The 14,437-nt window shown below is 34.8% G+C and overlaps 1 protein-coding gene across 2 annotated transcripts in view; it reads right to left on the bottom strand.

Annotated features, from left to right (window-relative positions):
• Nucleotides 1-8,098: 8,098 nt before the first annotated feature.
• fibcd1a (fibrinogen C domain containing 1a) overlaps nucleotides 8,099-14,437 on the bottom strand; it is a 155,161-nt gene continuing 148,822 nt past the window's right edge. For both annotated transcript variants that reach the window (XM_051117639.1, XM_051117640.1), the window contains one exon: nucleotides 8,099-10,532. In XM_051117639.1, coding sequence (XP_050973596.1) covers nucleotides 10,270-10,532 — 263 coding nt within the window. In that variant the 3' untranslated portion in view covers nucleotides 8,099-10,269. The remainder of the gene's footprint in view (nucleotides 10,533-14,437) is intronic.

The raw sequence follows: 14,437 nt of genomic DNA, 5'->3' as shown, positions 1-14,437 counted from the left end.
AATAAGTATTAATAAAAATATTACTGAGGTTATGATATACTTAAAATATTTATATGAAGTATATTATATATACTTAAAATATTTGTAATAATTGAAATATTATAAATATTATTATACCCACTCAAGCTTTTGATTGGTATAGTGCATAATGTTACAAAAATCTTTTTATTTAAGAGAAATGCTGATCTTTGGATCTTTCTATTCATCAGAAAATCTTAAAAAAAAAGCACTTAACTGTTTTAAATATTGATAATAATAATAACTGACCAGCAAAACAGCATATTAGAATGATTTCTGAAGGATCATGTGACACTAAAGACTGAAAATGTAGTTTTGATCACAGGAATAAATTACATTTTAAAATATATTACAATATACAATAGTTATTTTAAAAAGTAATAATATTTCAAAATTTTTAACAGTTTTTGATCACACGAATGCAGTTTTGGTCAGCATATAAGAGACTTCTTTCGAAAACAGTAAAAAATCAGTTTGCTAACCCCAAACTTGTGAACAATTCTGAATATTTATAGCTTAAAGTAATTTCATATTTTAAGACCATTAAAAGCATGAATGGATATTAAAAAAAGAGTGGAAAGAGTAAAACCAGTTCTTTCAAATAGTAAAAATATTTCACAATATTACTGCTTTTGCGTATTACTGCTAAAAAGCGTTTGTTAATAAATGTTTATGATAATGGATGTCGGCAATGAATCGGTTTCTCCAAATGCGATTTAATCTGAGAGATCCGAACTCTGAGTGAACCAAATCCTGTCGGATTCGTCATGAGCCGAGAAGCGACTGACGAAAATGAATCTAATTTCCCGTCACGACAATAGTGTCATTTAGGAGCTCGCCAACGACGCCCAAAAACGCTGTCTAGGTAGGAAGCGCACTAGGTGTTGAGCTACAGCCTCTCTCTCACTTTCTCAGAATTTGGCCGTCATATCCGTAAAGACGGAAAGTCCCAGTTTGAAAAACTACCTGCGGTTCCAGTGTGGTGGACACGTTTCACAGTTGTTTTTACTTTTCATACTCAACAGTCTCTGTTAATCATGAAAGTGGCGTGTCAGACACGTCATAAATTACGGAGCCATAAAAAAACGAGAGAGAGAGGAAAAAAAAAGTCTTATGCTATTACTTAAAAGTGACAGTTCCCAGGTATTTGCATACTCTTCATCCTGTTTTCCTATTTTGATTATCATGCTTTGCAAAGCGACCTTGGCTTTATTTAATGTACTGTATATAAATGGTACAAGTAAAATATATATTAATCCTTGTGTATCATCATTATTTTTATACTAGGCTACTCTTAAATAAAATCAAGCCTGAACTATCATTACTGTTCGTTTCAGTTTGTAAAATGAAGTCATTCTTAATGATATTTTGACCAAATAGTGGTTCCTCTGGTGATGAATAACAGACACCATGCAGAGACACTTTGCTGTGTCATTTATTATCTGTGAAACTCATCATGTTTGAATCTCTGACCTTCACGCTTGGAATATTTGACTATATAATTGTCCTACAGACTGCTTCACTTAAGCACCATTCACTCGCCTAGAGAATATATTATTGATCTTGTTAATCACATGAGCATCATTTCATTTCAAAAGAAAGTGGAAAAACCCTCAGAAGACCCTTGCATTTGCTCGCTACTCAGACAGGAATCTCCCATTTAAATAGCAAGAAAGTCAAAAACTTCAGTCAGACTAGTCATAGAGCTTACGTTTACATAACCTTACTGTACAGCGGACTCCAGAAGTATTTTTCACTTAAACATGTAAATGTCACCGCGTTGCCAAATATTCATTTCGAAAGGCGCAGATAATTGCTGATGGTCCGTAAAACGCTATGAGTTCATACATTTAGTCTAAACTGAGACAAATCAGAAGGACAGCCGATTAGAAGATAAGACAGTGAGGGAAAGAGAGCAAGGGAGATAATTTTTGCTAAAGAGGGCAGTCAGGGGGGTTTCAATATCTGGTTGAAGGGATTAATGACTTGGGTAAAACTATTCACCTCTACAAGGGACATTCTTCACCTCAAATCAATTACTCTGTAATAGGAGAGCAGGGCTACGCCGGCCTGTTTTTCATTAAACAGCAATCACATGCGGGACCAGTGCATCAAAATGACTGCAGCAGGTGGCTGGTGAGGGGCCCGAGAGGTTTCTGTGAAAAAAGAAGATGTTTGTACCCTCATGAATCAGTGTGAGAAGATGCAATTCAATAATATAGAAACCTCATGATGCAAAAGCTTAAAATGCGATGGGCTTTATCGATCGGGCCGGTCGGGCATCTCGCGTGCTGGAAACAGAGAGGCGAGGTATATGGCAGCATCTTCTGTAAATCTGTCTGAGTGGGAGACAAGTATGGGCGTTAAGGATTTTGGGGGATGGAGATAAGGAGCCAGATGTGTTTATGACTTGCTGAGTGTTGAATATCTGAAGCGTTCCATCAGCACGCCTCTCGCTTCTGATGCATCCCTCACTTGGTTTTGATCCGGAGTTCTGCTGAGTATAGATGCGCATTATTTCTAACACTTCCTGAAACACAGATACTGCAACTGTTCTTGGAAGCCAGACCTGCAGAGTCATTCTCTTACAAACTTTCACCACACGAGATTGATGATTCAATCTTACAAAACAGTCAAGAATATGTCCAGATTTTTAGGTTTTTTTTATAGCAGTTATCCAAGGCTGAATTTATGTGATAAAAATACATTAAAAACAACAACAAGGTCATTCTGCAAAATCAGTGCCAAAAACTGAAAAATAAAATAGGTTTAATCAATATTTTTTAAATATCCATGAAAAGAAGACACCTTAAAATGATAAGAAATAGTACTGTGCCATCTCAGGTGATTTATTATTTTATCTTATTTTTCTACCTCACGTTTTGGTATTTTTGTCAACCCTGTTACCGATACAAGTGTTACTAAATACTATAATTTAATTAGAACTCATATGCCACTGAATGACAGGCATTAGCTCAATAATACACTGAGAGTGAGCTTTAAAATGTTTGGATTTTACACAGACAATCTTTAAAAACAGCGTCAAACCTAATCAATGTCATCCCTGTTACCCACTCTAAAAAGTAACAGGTTTGACGATTTCTAACAAATTTGCTAACTGCTAGCTAATAGTCAAGTTCACAAAACCACATATTGTACACTTTGAAAGGATTTTACTTGTAGATATTGATTATACTAAACGTATTTTAAAATTTGCATTTTAAAAATGATAACAGGATTGACATTGCATGATGGCCTCTTCTCAGTCAAGCCTCAAAAATCACCAAAAATAGAACATTATAGAGAAGTAAGATAAACATGCTTATGTTTAAAGTGTTGGAATCCCGGCTGAGAGATAATGTAACATCCTAAAAATGATGTCACTTGAATGTACATTATTTTACAAGGTTCTTTTTGATGAGGGTAACAGGGCTGACATGAAATCAGGGGACACCAGTAAAATGATTTATATTTTATAGAAAAAATGCATACTTCCATTAACAATGAGACTACATTTAGAACAATGTGCAAATGTGATTTTTATATATTTTGACCTTCATTTTGCAAATTAAAATCATGAAAAATCATAGTGAGGGACAGGCCAAAAACCTTACCCTTACCATTATTTAAATTATTTAAAATAATATTTAATTGACTTTTTTTTTAAACATAATATTGATTAAAGCAAATATAGTATTGTTGTTTTTAAATTGTACATTTACGTGTATTAAATCTATGTTTGATTATTTCTTAGGGACGCCAAAGGCACCGATTTTGTGAAATGACCCAATACTGTGAAATATTGTTACTATTTAAAATGTTTTCCAATTTGTTATTATTAATAACTGTGCATTAACTGACAATAATTGTGCAGCAATTCTGAAGGATCATGTAAACCTGAAGACTAGAGTAATGATGCTAAACATTCAGCCTTGCATCACATTATACTTTAAAATATATTACAATATAATACATTTTTTTATGTAATAATATTTCAATTTTAACAGTATTATTGATTGTATGAATGCAGCTTTGGTTAGCATATGTAACCCTGAACCACAAAACCAGTCTTAAGTAACATGGGTATATTTATAGCAGTAGCCAAAAATACACTGTATGGGTCAAAATGATAGATTTTTCTTTTATGCCAAAAATCTTTGGGATATTAAGTAAAGATCATGTTCCATAATTTGTAAATTTCCTAACATAAATATATCAAAACTTAATTTTTGATTAGTAACATGCATTGCTAAGTACTTCATTTGGACAACTTTAAAGGCAATTTTCTCTTATTTTATTTTGCATCCTCAGATTCCAAAATTTCAGAAGTTGTATCTCGGCCAAATATTGTCCTATCCTAACAGACCATACATCAATGGAAAGCTTATTTTTTCAACTTTTATATGAGGTATAACTGGTTTTGTGGTCCAGGGTCACATATAAGAAACTTCTTTCGAAAACAGTAAAAAATCAGTTTGCCAACCCCAAACTTTTGAACAATTCTGAATATTTATAGCTCAAAGTAACTTAATATTTTAAGACCATTAGAAAGCATGAACAGAAATTTTAATAAAAGAATAGAACGAGTAAAACCTTTGCATACTGGATTTTTTTAGTGCTGTTGCAATAAATTTTTTTGGTGTTATTGTTCTACAAGGTGTATTGGCAGACATTCTTCAATTTTAATAGAATTTCGTGTGAAATGTCCCTTTTGCAGCGCTAGTAACCTTTTCGGGAAATTATTGTTCTATTACTAAGGGACTTTCCATGAATCGTTTTAAAAGGGTGAGTTAAATAATACAGTAAAAAGGTCCACAGTTTGTTGATATATGTCGTGTCACAACTTTAAGAAATATAATTTAAAATAATTTAATAATCAATGGCTTGAATATCAACTCAACAAATATGGGCTATATAGCATTATTTTAATTGCCCAATATCTGGAAATCCAAAGTCTCAAACATTGAGTTATTATTTAAAGTTATTTATTTATTTATTGTGGTTACGTTTCAAGCTTGGTTAATTATATGTTATACATAATGGTAACACATCAAGCACATCTAATAAAAACAAGTAATGGCACAAAAAATTAATGAAAAGTGCCTTAAACAATGCAAAATCCTAGATTGTTTCACATCCAGTCTTATTATGTTTCAGGATTTATGTAGTTATATTAGGAAATAAAACAATAATGTTAAAAAAGGAGACTACTGTCATCTTATGAAAATGAATGTTGCATGATTGCCAGATATTAACCGTTTTTCCTTTCCACACTCAAGGAGAGTCGGAGAAAAAGGCTAAATCTGTCCTTTCCTCCATTTAATGTCATACATTTTCACGACATTCCTGAAACATTCATCACTTGAGAGCCTCATTATTCCATTTAGGCCTGAGATTGGCACACTTGCAAATATTTAAAAGCAAGGCAAATGTGATAGTCGCAATATTCGCATAAAAAAAGGCTATTCTCGGCCTACCTAGTCAATTACCAGCTAATGAGCTGACCTCAGCTGACATTCACTCCCGAATTGCTAAGGTGGAATTAGTTTACTTCATCTGTCAGAGGAAATGCTCCAGTCACATTGCAAGCGAGTATGTTAGAAACTGTGGATGTTTATTATTAAATGTCACTCTGAACATTAAACACATTTTAATGATCAACAAAAAATACTGCTAATACAAGACCTAAAATGAAACATGAGTCCATCGTAATTCCCAAAAAGTAGCAGAGCATATCAAATGCAAATAGAGTACAGATCTGCGTTCGCTTTCATAGCTGGTCAGAAGGGATGAGTTTGTAGGTCTAAGGGATGTTAGGAAGGGCAGGATGTGTAAAGAAAAGGAATACGTCCTCTTGTCATCCCGGGGTGTTGTTATACTGCAAGACATGCTCAATTTCACGGTTAAATTATTTACATGGATGACTGGCAAACGCCGTCAGCAGACAGGTGTAGTTTGAGAGGCCATCAGCAGGGGTTCCTGAGTTCCAAGAAGTTCACAGAAAGCAACTGGGGGCTGTGAGAATACGTCTTTCCCCAAAAGCAGTAGCTGTCGCATGTTCTCTCCTTCGGCACAACAAAACCAATTTCAGTCCACATCTTACATTTATCAGTTTCATACCCGAAAAGAACAACATTTCTTTTAAAATACCTGCGGAGAGCAAGAAAAAAAGTGGCGGGATGAGGTGAGGTGATCTATTTTATTGGCGTTTTCTCTTCATGTGTATGCTAGTACATCAGGACAACTAGTTCACTGCAAGCCCTCCTACGGTTTCCAGAGAGAATTGACCGTGAAACTCAATCTACATAGTGGCGTTCATCTTAAGCAATTTCCCCTCACAGAAATGCCTGTGGTTCTCTTTATTGAGCAAGAACGTGTCACAAACTTTATCAAAACGTGTCAGTTTGGTTGGGCTGTGACAGCTGTTCGCTCTGTTGTAGTTTTGAGCTCCTCTGATGGTGGTGAACTGGTTTTTCAGTAGGGGTTGGCATTGCTGTATATACGCTAAAGTGGCCATTGAAACATGGATAAACAATAAAGCAGGTTGAGACTTAAATGCTTTGCATTTTTAAAATACTCTGAGGGATTAGTTATTCTTTGATTAATAAAACTATTTTTTTTTAAAATTCCTTCCAATATAGATATAAAAGAGATTGTAAAACGTTTTGAAACACAAATGAGTATTTGATGTTGCTGTTTAAAGTGCAGACAATGTTCATTTTTGATAGGATAATTAATGTACACAACAAATATAAAGCTAAACACACAATCTAAACACTGGGTCAGGATGGCATTAGTGTACAAATAAAACAGCAGGTTGACGTGTTATCAAAACTAATGCAAAGACACATAGAACACATGTAAATGGAAAAGGACATTGCAGCTTGATTGTATGAAAAGGTAGCATATGCTCATTGTCAGTGCCATAAATTAAATAAAAGAGAAATTAGTGAATCAAGTATGCATATATAAAAAAGCAAATAAATACAAACAGATAGAGATGCAATATTAGGAATAGTTTACCCAAAAATCAGCGACACTTACCCTCACGGTTTTATACAGCAGTTAAATAACGTTAAAATCGTATTGAGTAACTCACATTTTCCTCAGACTGTGTTGCCAGATACTTTATCAGCAATGAAAACAGATTCAACAAACATGGCAACGAACAGCATGAATCATTTCTTCCTGAATGATTCTTTATTTTGAACAAATCAGTAAATGATTCAGCACATACAGAGTCATTTTTTCCTTCCCGAATGAATCAGCATATTTATGCACAAATCAGGTGAGTAAATGATTCAATGATTCACTCATAAAAACAGCCATTTGTTTCGTTCCTGAATAAATCACTTGGTCAAGTGAATCAATGATTCATTCACAAAGATAAAAAGTAATTTATTGCCACCTACTGGTGTAACAATGTAACATGAAGAAAGAGCTGGAGTCAGAACTGTTATATATATTGTTATATATATATATATATATATATATATATATATATATATATATATATGAGATATATATACGAAGAGTTCCAATGCAAAAGCCTCTAAATGTCAAAAATCAAAATGATACTGAGTGAACGCTCTCAAAATATAGTACGTGTTCATCTAGTACTTTCACATCAAATATGATAAATCCCAGCCTCAAACCATTTAGAAGTACCAGTACTTCCATAGAAACCTATACAAAGTAACCAGAAAGAAATGCTAATTTTAAAGAAAAACCTCAGATGTACTTAAATGCTTTTGCATCTGAACTCTTCATATACAAAACTGTCAGAGCTGGGTAGATTACTTACAAATTGTAATCCATTACTGATTTCAAATTACATGACAAAAATTTTAGGTAATATAATCAGACTACTTTTAGATTACTTTTGACCTAACTCACTTATCACATTGATTTAAATAGGATAATATTGTGGCTGTTGACATAAAAATACAAAGATTAAGAAAATATATTTGTTGTCATTCACAACGTAAAGTGTATTAAACATTATATTATGTCATGTTTTTTCATTATGTCATGTTGGTGTTTGTGATGGAACTGCAGGGGGTTTATGAGTTTAACAAAAAAAAAAAAAAATGAAAGACTAATCATTAATTAAATCATAAAAAAGTGTTAAATTATAAATAAATCAATATTAATTTTAAAATCAATCAAATAATAAAAAAAAAACTTACTACAAAATTAAATATTTTATTTGTTTACCTGAATGTCATGAGACCATAACCAACGTAAGAGAACCAATGAACATGCAAATGCAATACTTAATTATTAAAATACTTCTTTTAAAATCTTAGGGGTACTTCAAGTAGATATATTAGGTAAAAGAAGGTTCCAAAGCCTTCCAAAGACATAGTAATACATAGTTAAATAACCAATGATAATTCAAATAAAAATCAATGTGTTCATCAGGAGCTGATGCAATGTTGAAACATTTCTTAAACCTGAAATAATATTCTTTGTTGTATTTTCCTGTCAAACCAGGGTATTTTCCTGAACCCAGCAGCTCATTTATCCTTGGTGTAGTTTATATTGTTATTAGTAGTAGATTTCGTAGTAGATTTATCTTATCTGTTTTTTTAAATAGTTTTTTCCCTTTTTTACAGAAACACAAAATTACAAACAATATCTTAAGCACCACCACCAGTCCTAAGTTCAGTCAACATGACAAATATGCGTTCATACATGGTTTTTGTAATTACTAAAGTTTAATGCTAAATTATCAAATATTTACTAGCTAGTGGTGATTCTATTGCCAAGGTGTCCGTAGAGGGTTGATAATATTTACAATAAGTTATTAAATTTGATAGGCGTCTCTCACATTGTCCCAACATTAAAATAGTGTATATTAGTGTAAAATGTTTTATAGTAATAATTTATTCTATTTAGTGTCCATTTCTTTCATTTAACATATTTTATATTGGGGACATCAAAGTTATTTGACATATTAGAATTTTTTTTTTTTTTAATTAACACAATAGTTACTTTTATAATGATGTAACTCAGTTACTATTTGTGAGAAGTAAGTAGTAACTATAACTAATTACTTTTTTAAAGTAACATGCCCAATACTGGTTACTACCCAGCTCTGATAACTGTTGTATATGAAGTTCATTTTACACTTTTAAGAGACTCCAAAACAAATCAAGCACAGGCAAAACATTAATTATACTATCATAAAATGTGTGTGCTTTAAATGCCTAAATGCAATTTAAATCATGACCCCTTGCATTTTAGGGTAAACTATTCCTTTTAGCAAAAGATTTTAGGAAACTTCACAATTTGCCTGAAACAAGCGGCATTAAATTAACACAAGATCATTGGCGGCAAACTAATGAGCTACTAAATAAGCTACTAAAATGATCGGCAGGATGATCTGACAATTAAAACAGAAGAGTCTGTTCACATCAACAACAAAAAAAAGAAAGAAGCAGTTCAACCCAAGTTCAGCTCTCAGATCTTCTCCAAGATTAAGCCTTAAGCTCCGTCAATCCATCTCATTGTGATTTCAGGTGAATCTGACCTACTGTGCATAAGATAAAATCCAACACTCTTCTATCCGACAGTAACACCAAAGGGTTATTGTGTTCTGCTTCTCCATTGATAAACCTTCCACCGACTGACCTGTCAGAGTGAAAAATGCGCCTGTAGTGACCCATCACTCTGAAAGCCACCACTGTGACACATATTCTCTTTGAGCATCTCTGGTGGTCAATAATGTATTTACCCGACATGTGGGAAAATCTAGTTACCTCCCAGACATTGCAGCAGGGGCTGGACACACCAATAGCAACCTTGTCATGTTTAACTACGAGTTATTGATTAAGCACGGAACGGAAATAACATAGGACAAGCTGCGTCGGATCTCTCCGTCGGATGTCTGAAGAGTTAAAAGTCTTTATTTTTATGAAAAGCTACACGTTCTTGCTAAATTTCACAGCTACAGAAGTTTTTTTTATCTTTTCTTTTTTTTAGACAACAACTATCGATTTTTTTCCATTAGTACATTTTTGACAATACCTGCAATGTTTTGTAATAATATTCAGAGATGTGAACAGTAGATCAAGAGAAAAACATCTGCACAAACACTACAAGATGGTGGGAAAACGGGATCGAAAGATGGATAGAAACAAACATGAGAAAGAAGGTGTCGCCGGAAAGTTCTTGCGTTCTGCATCGAGTGTCTCTAACACCTACAGCCATCTCTGAGCTCTTCTAGTCGAGTTTTCTAGTTCTCGCTCATTTACTCTCCTCCTTGGTTGGCCTGATCTTCATCTCGGTGAACTTCAGCGAATACTGCCAACCCGTCCAGGACGACCACTCGATGCCGTCGGCATACGAGGTGTGCTGGCCGCGCAGGTACTGTCCGTTGAGGTTGGAGGTGTGGCAGTTGCGGTACCACCAGGCGCCGTGGTAGAAGGACGCGCAGTTGTTCTCAGAGTGGTCGTTGTCCTTGTCCTTAGTAGTGAATTTCATCCCGTTGTGTTTGAGCAGCGAGTCGCCTGCAGCGGCGGATCATTGTGTGATGGAAAGAAAGATTGAGAAAGACAGAGGATGGGTGGAAGAGTGAGCATGTGAGAGACAGGGACGGGCGAGAAAAAGAGACAGAAACAAAAGAACAAGTGAGTCACTCAACCACAACGTCTTTGTTTATCCGTGTCATGGAAAGTTTAGATTACTGCAGTAAAACAGTACACAGTTTCAACAAAGAACACAAGTTTTGTTCCAAAATATAGTGAGCTACCTTGCTGTTTACATCCTAAGTATCATTTTAACTCAAATGGAACCTCAAAACAAAGCGTGATAAGTACACTCTTAAAAATAAAGGTGCTTTAAAAGGTTCTTCACAGCGATGCCATGAGAACCATTTTTGGTTCCACAAAGAACCATTCAGTCAAAGGTTTTATAAAGAACCATCTCTTTCTTACCTTTTTATAATCTGAAGAACCTTCTTTCACCACAAAGAACCTTTTGTGAAACAGAAAGGTTCTTTAGATGTTGATGGTTCTTTATGGAACTATTTAAATAAAAAATGCTATAGCATCGTAAAGCACCTTTTTAACAGTGTATATGTTTCAACCCAATATATAATAAATATTGGGTAAAAAAAGCACATTTTTAATTAAAAAGAGTTTTTCAGTCATGCCACACAAATAATAAGCAGCATGACTGTTTCAGCACTGATAATAATAAGAAATGCTGAGCACCAAATCCGCACATCAGAATGATTTCTGAAGGATCATGTAACACTGAAGACTGGAGTAATGATGCTAAAAATTTAGCTTTGAATCACAGAAATAAATTACATTTTAAAATATAGCTGCAAGCAGCGATTATTGGGATTTAAGCACTTTAAGGCATTTAGTATATAAAAAAGATATATTTTTTAGCAAGCCTGTAACCACCTGAATAAATTATTTAAAAAAGCATTTTTGGAAATCTAGGTAATTTACCATAGAAATATGATGATTTTTGATCTCCATTAAACTTTGCATGTTTGTTTGTAATCACCTGTGCACATGTGCTCACCTAGTTTAATGAAGTTTTGAGTTTTTATGTAGGATTTATAGGCTTTTGGATATAATTGGCCAGACTCCTTTAAAATGACCTTTATTCATCCAGAGTCTAGAGAACTGTACTGCAGCGGTATTGTTGAGATTGAACGAAAGACCTAGGACTAGTGTGCAAGTAGTTTATTTAAATAATCCTGAATAATTAGTTTTTGATTTGGTTGACAGTAGTGGTTCTTGAGGCAAAGTTGTTTAAAATGAGGCGATCTATCATATTATAAATACAATGTGTATGTGTAAAACGCCACCTGATTACAGAGGTGTAAAACTCATTAGTGCCACCTAGTAGCCTATTTCTTTCAGATTTTTCACAGACGTTTAGGGCCATGAATCAAACAGGCCCACTGAGTTTGTTCCGATCAGCCTCTGTTAACCTTGTCTAGTAGGTGCCCAAATTTCATTGGCCGATGACAGCCATGTTTTTTTGAGAAACACAAATGTCCTCGTAGACACTTGTGGTACTTTGGACAAAGACACAGCATACCAATTTCCAAGTCAATCGGACTAACAGGTTCATAGTTTTTACGTTTTTTATGTCTTGGCGTCCTGTCGTGATAATTATTGATATTTACTTTTCGAAGGATCTTTCTGCACCGGTTTGGTTGCGATCGGGTGAAAAACCTAGGACTAGTTCGCAAAAGTATGTTTTTCAAATCCAAAATACCAGAAAATTTTGCCAGGGTGACAATGAAATCTAAGTTATGTGCGATTTTGTACTTTTGATCGCTGTAGCGGCACCGTCAGGCCGATTGGGGTGAGCCTTGGTGATGTTGTAAAGGGTGTGAGTACTTCCATCCCTCCAAGTTTCAAGTCTCTACGACTTACAGTTTGGTCTGCCCGATTGGTTTTAGCTGGAGAATGCTGATCCTTGGGCATTCTAACAATAACAATAGGGTTATAAAGTCAGCGCTACGTGCTTGAACACCTAAATATATTAAAATAGAAAACAGTTATTTTAAATTGTAATAATATTTTAAAATATTAGTCAACTTTTGAATTCTAGTGAATTAAAGCTTTTATGTGCACACAACGTATAGCATAGTCTACATTCGTGCATTTATATTTGCTTTTTATAGCCTTTAATTCATAAAATCCAACTGCTCAGAATAGTGATGCTGAAACACTGCTTATAGACTCATACACTGAGCAGCAACACATTTCACAATCAGCTTAGTATGTTTATATCCGCATACTGAGATTCCTGGCTCTGCTAGTGACATGTAGAGAGACACAGAAACCAAAGAAAGTGTTAACGCGTAGCCGCTAATGTGCCCTTATTAAGCTCAGTGATGTATGTTTCAGGGACATAATGTTGCAGTGTGCAGCTAGGCTAATCTAATCCCATTTTCCTGCCTCCATACCGCCCGGCTCCACTGGGCCCGGCCTTGCTGACAAGATCAGCCTTTTATTGCCAGCCTTGCAGTAAAACCCTTTCCTGTCCTCTTCTTCTGAGCCTAATTCTGCTCTGCTGCAACATGTATCGTGATAGTCATTTTATTGGGACAAAGGAGATCCAATTGATGCCGTTATGTCATATTGTAAAGTGTGTTACACATCATAAACTTGTTTCGGGTGCCTCATAGATTCATCATTGTGGTCTAGCAGATAACGAATCAGCACAATGATGGCGGTATAAAATGACAGCACCTGGACTGTGAAAGGAGAGCCAATGAACAGATGTGATGTCGTCGTCTGCAGATATATGACACATGAGCTGGCTTTACCTGGTTTTAGCATATCTGAGAAAGTCATTTATGGTCTCAAGCTGGTTTAAAGAGACAGTTCACCCAAAAATGAACATACTCTCATCATTTACTCATCCTCACGTTGTTGTTTTTTGTTTCACACAAAAGCAGATATTTTGAAGAATATTGGTAACCAAACAGTTTTGCTCAGATTTTATTTTAAGTTCCACAGCAGAAAGAAAGTCATTCAGGTTTGGAACAACAGTAAGGTAAGTAAATGATGACCCAATTTCTTTTTTACAGTCAGCAGGTCAAAGCTTGTTTAGATAGTTAACTGAACCATGCTGGTCAGGCTCGTTAGAGCTGGTAGAACACCTTGGACCAGTACATGTTCCAAACTATTATGGTCCAAAAACTAAATGGAACTCCTTAAGATGGTAAACTGTGGTCAGTTTAAACTAGGTTAAGTAGGCCTCTCAGTTTGATCAGCTGAAAAATGCCCAAAACCAAATTAAATTAATCAAATCAGGCTAGTCTAATGAGCTATGGAGACTTGCTAACCATCTTATCTGATTAAAGCTGGTCTAGATGGTTAACTGAAGCATGCTGGTCAAGCTGGTCAGAGCGGGTAGAGCAAATGTTCTACACTAGCTATCATGCTCTAAAAAACACCTTACACCTTAAGCTGGTAGGTTAGTTAAGCTAGTCTGATCAGTTGAAAAATGCCCCAAACCACTCAAAAACCATTAAAACAGACTATTCAAGCTTGGAGACTAGCTAACCATTTTAGACTGGTTAAAAGAGACAGTCCATGCAAAAAAAAAATAAAATCTAATCAAATTAAAATTTACTTACAATCTTTATCTGATCACAGCTGGTCTAGATGGTTAACCTGAAGCATGCTGGTTAGAGCTGGTAGGCACCTTGGACTAGTAACATGTTCTAAACTAGCTATCATGTTCAACTTAAGCTGGTACAACGTGGTCATCTTAAACCAGGTTAAGCTAGTTTAGCTAGTCTGATCAACTGAAAAAGGCCATTTAAAAACCATTTAAAAACCATCAAAACAGACCATTCTAACAAGCTTAACGACTAGCTAACCATCTTAGACTGGTTTTAAGAGACAGTAAATGCAAAAATTTAAATTCTAAT

This window comes from Labeo rohita, chromosome 8 (genome assembly GCF_022985175.1).
Source record: "Labeo rohita strain BAU-BD-2019 chromosome 8, IGBB_LRoh.1.0, whole genome shotgun sequence".
Lineage (NCBI taxonomy): Eukaryota > Metazoa > Chordata > Actinopteri > Cypriniformes > Cyprinidae > Labeo > Labeo rohita.
Note: the sequence above shows the minus strand (reverse complement) of the source record. Positions and strands in the feature narration are given on the sequence as shown.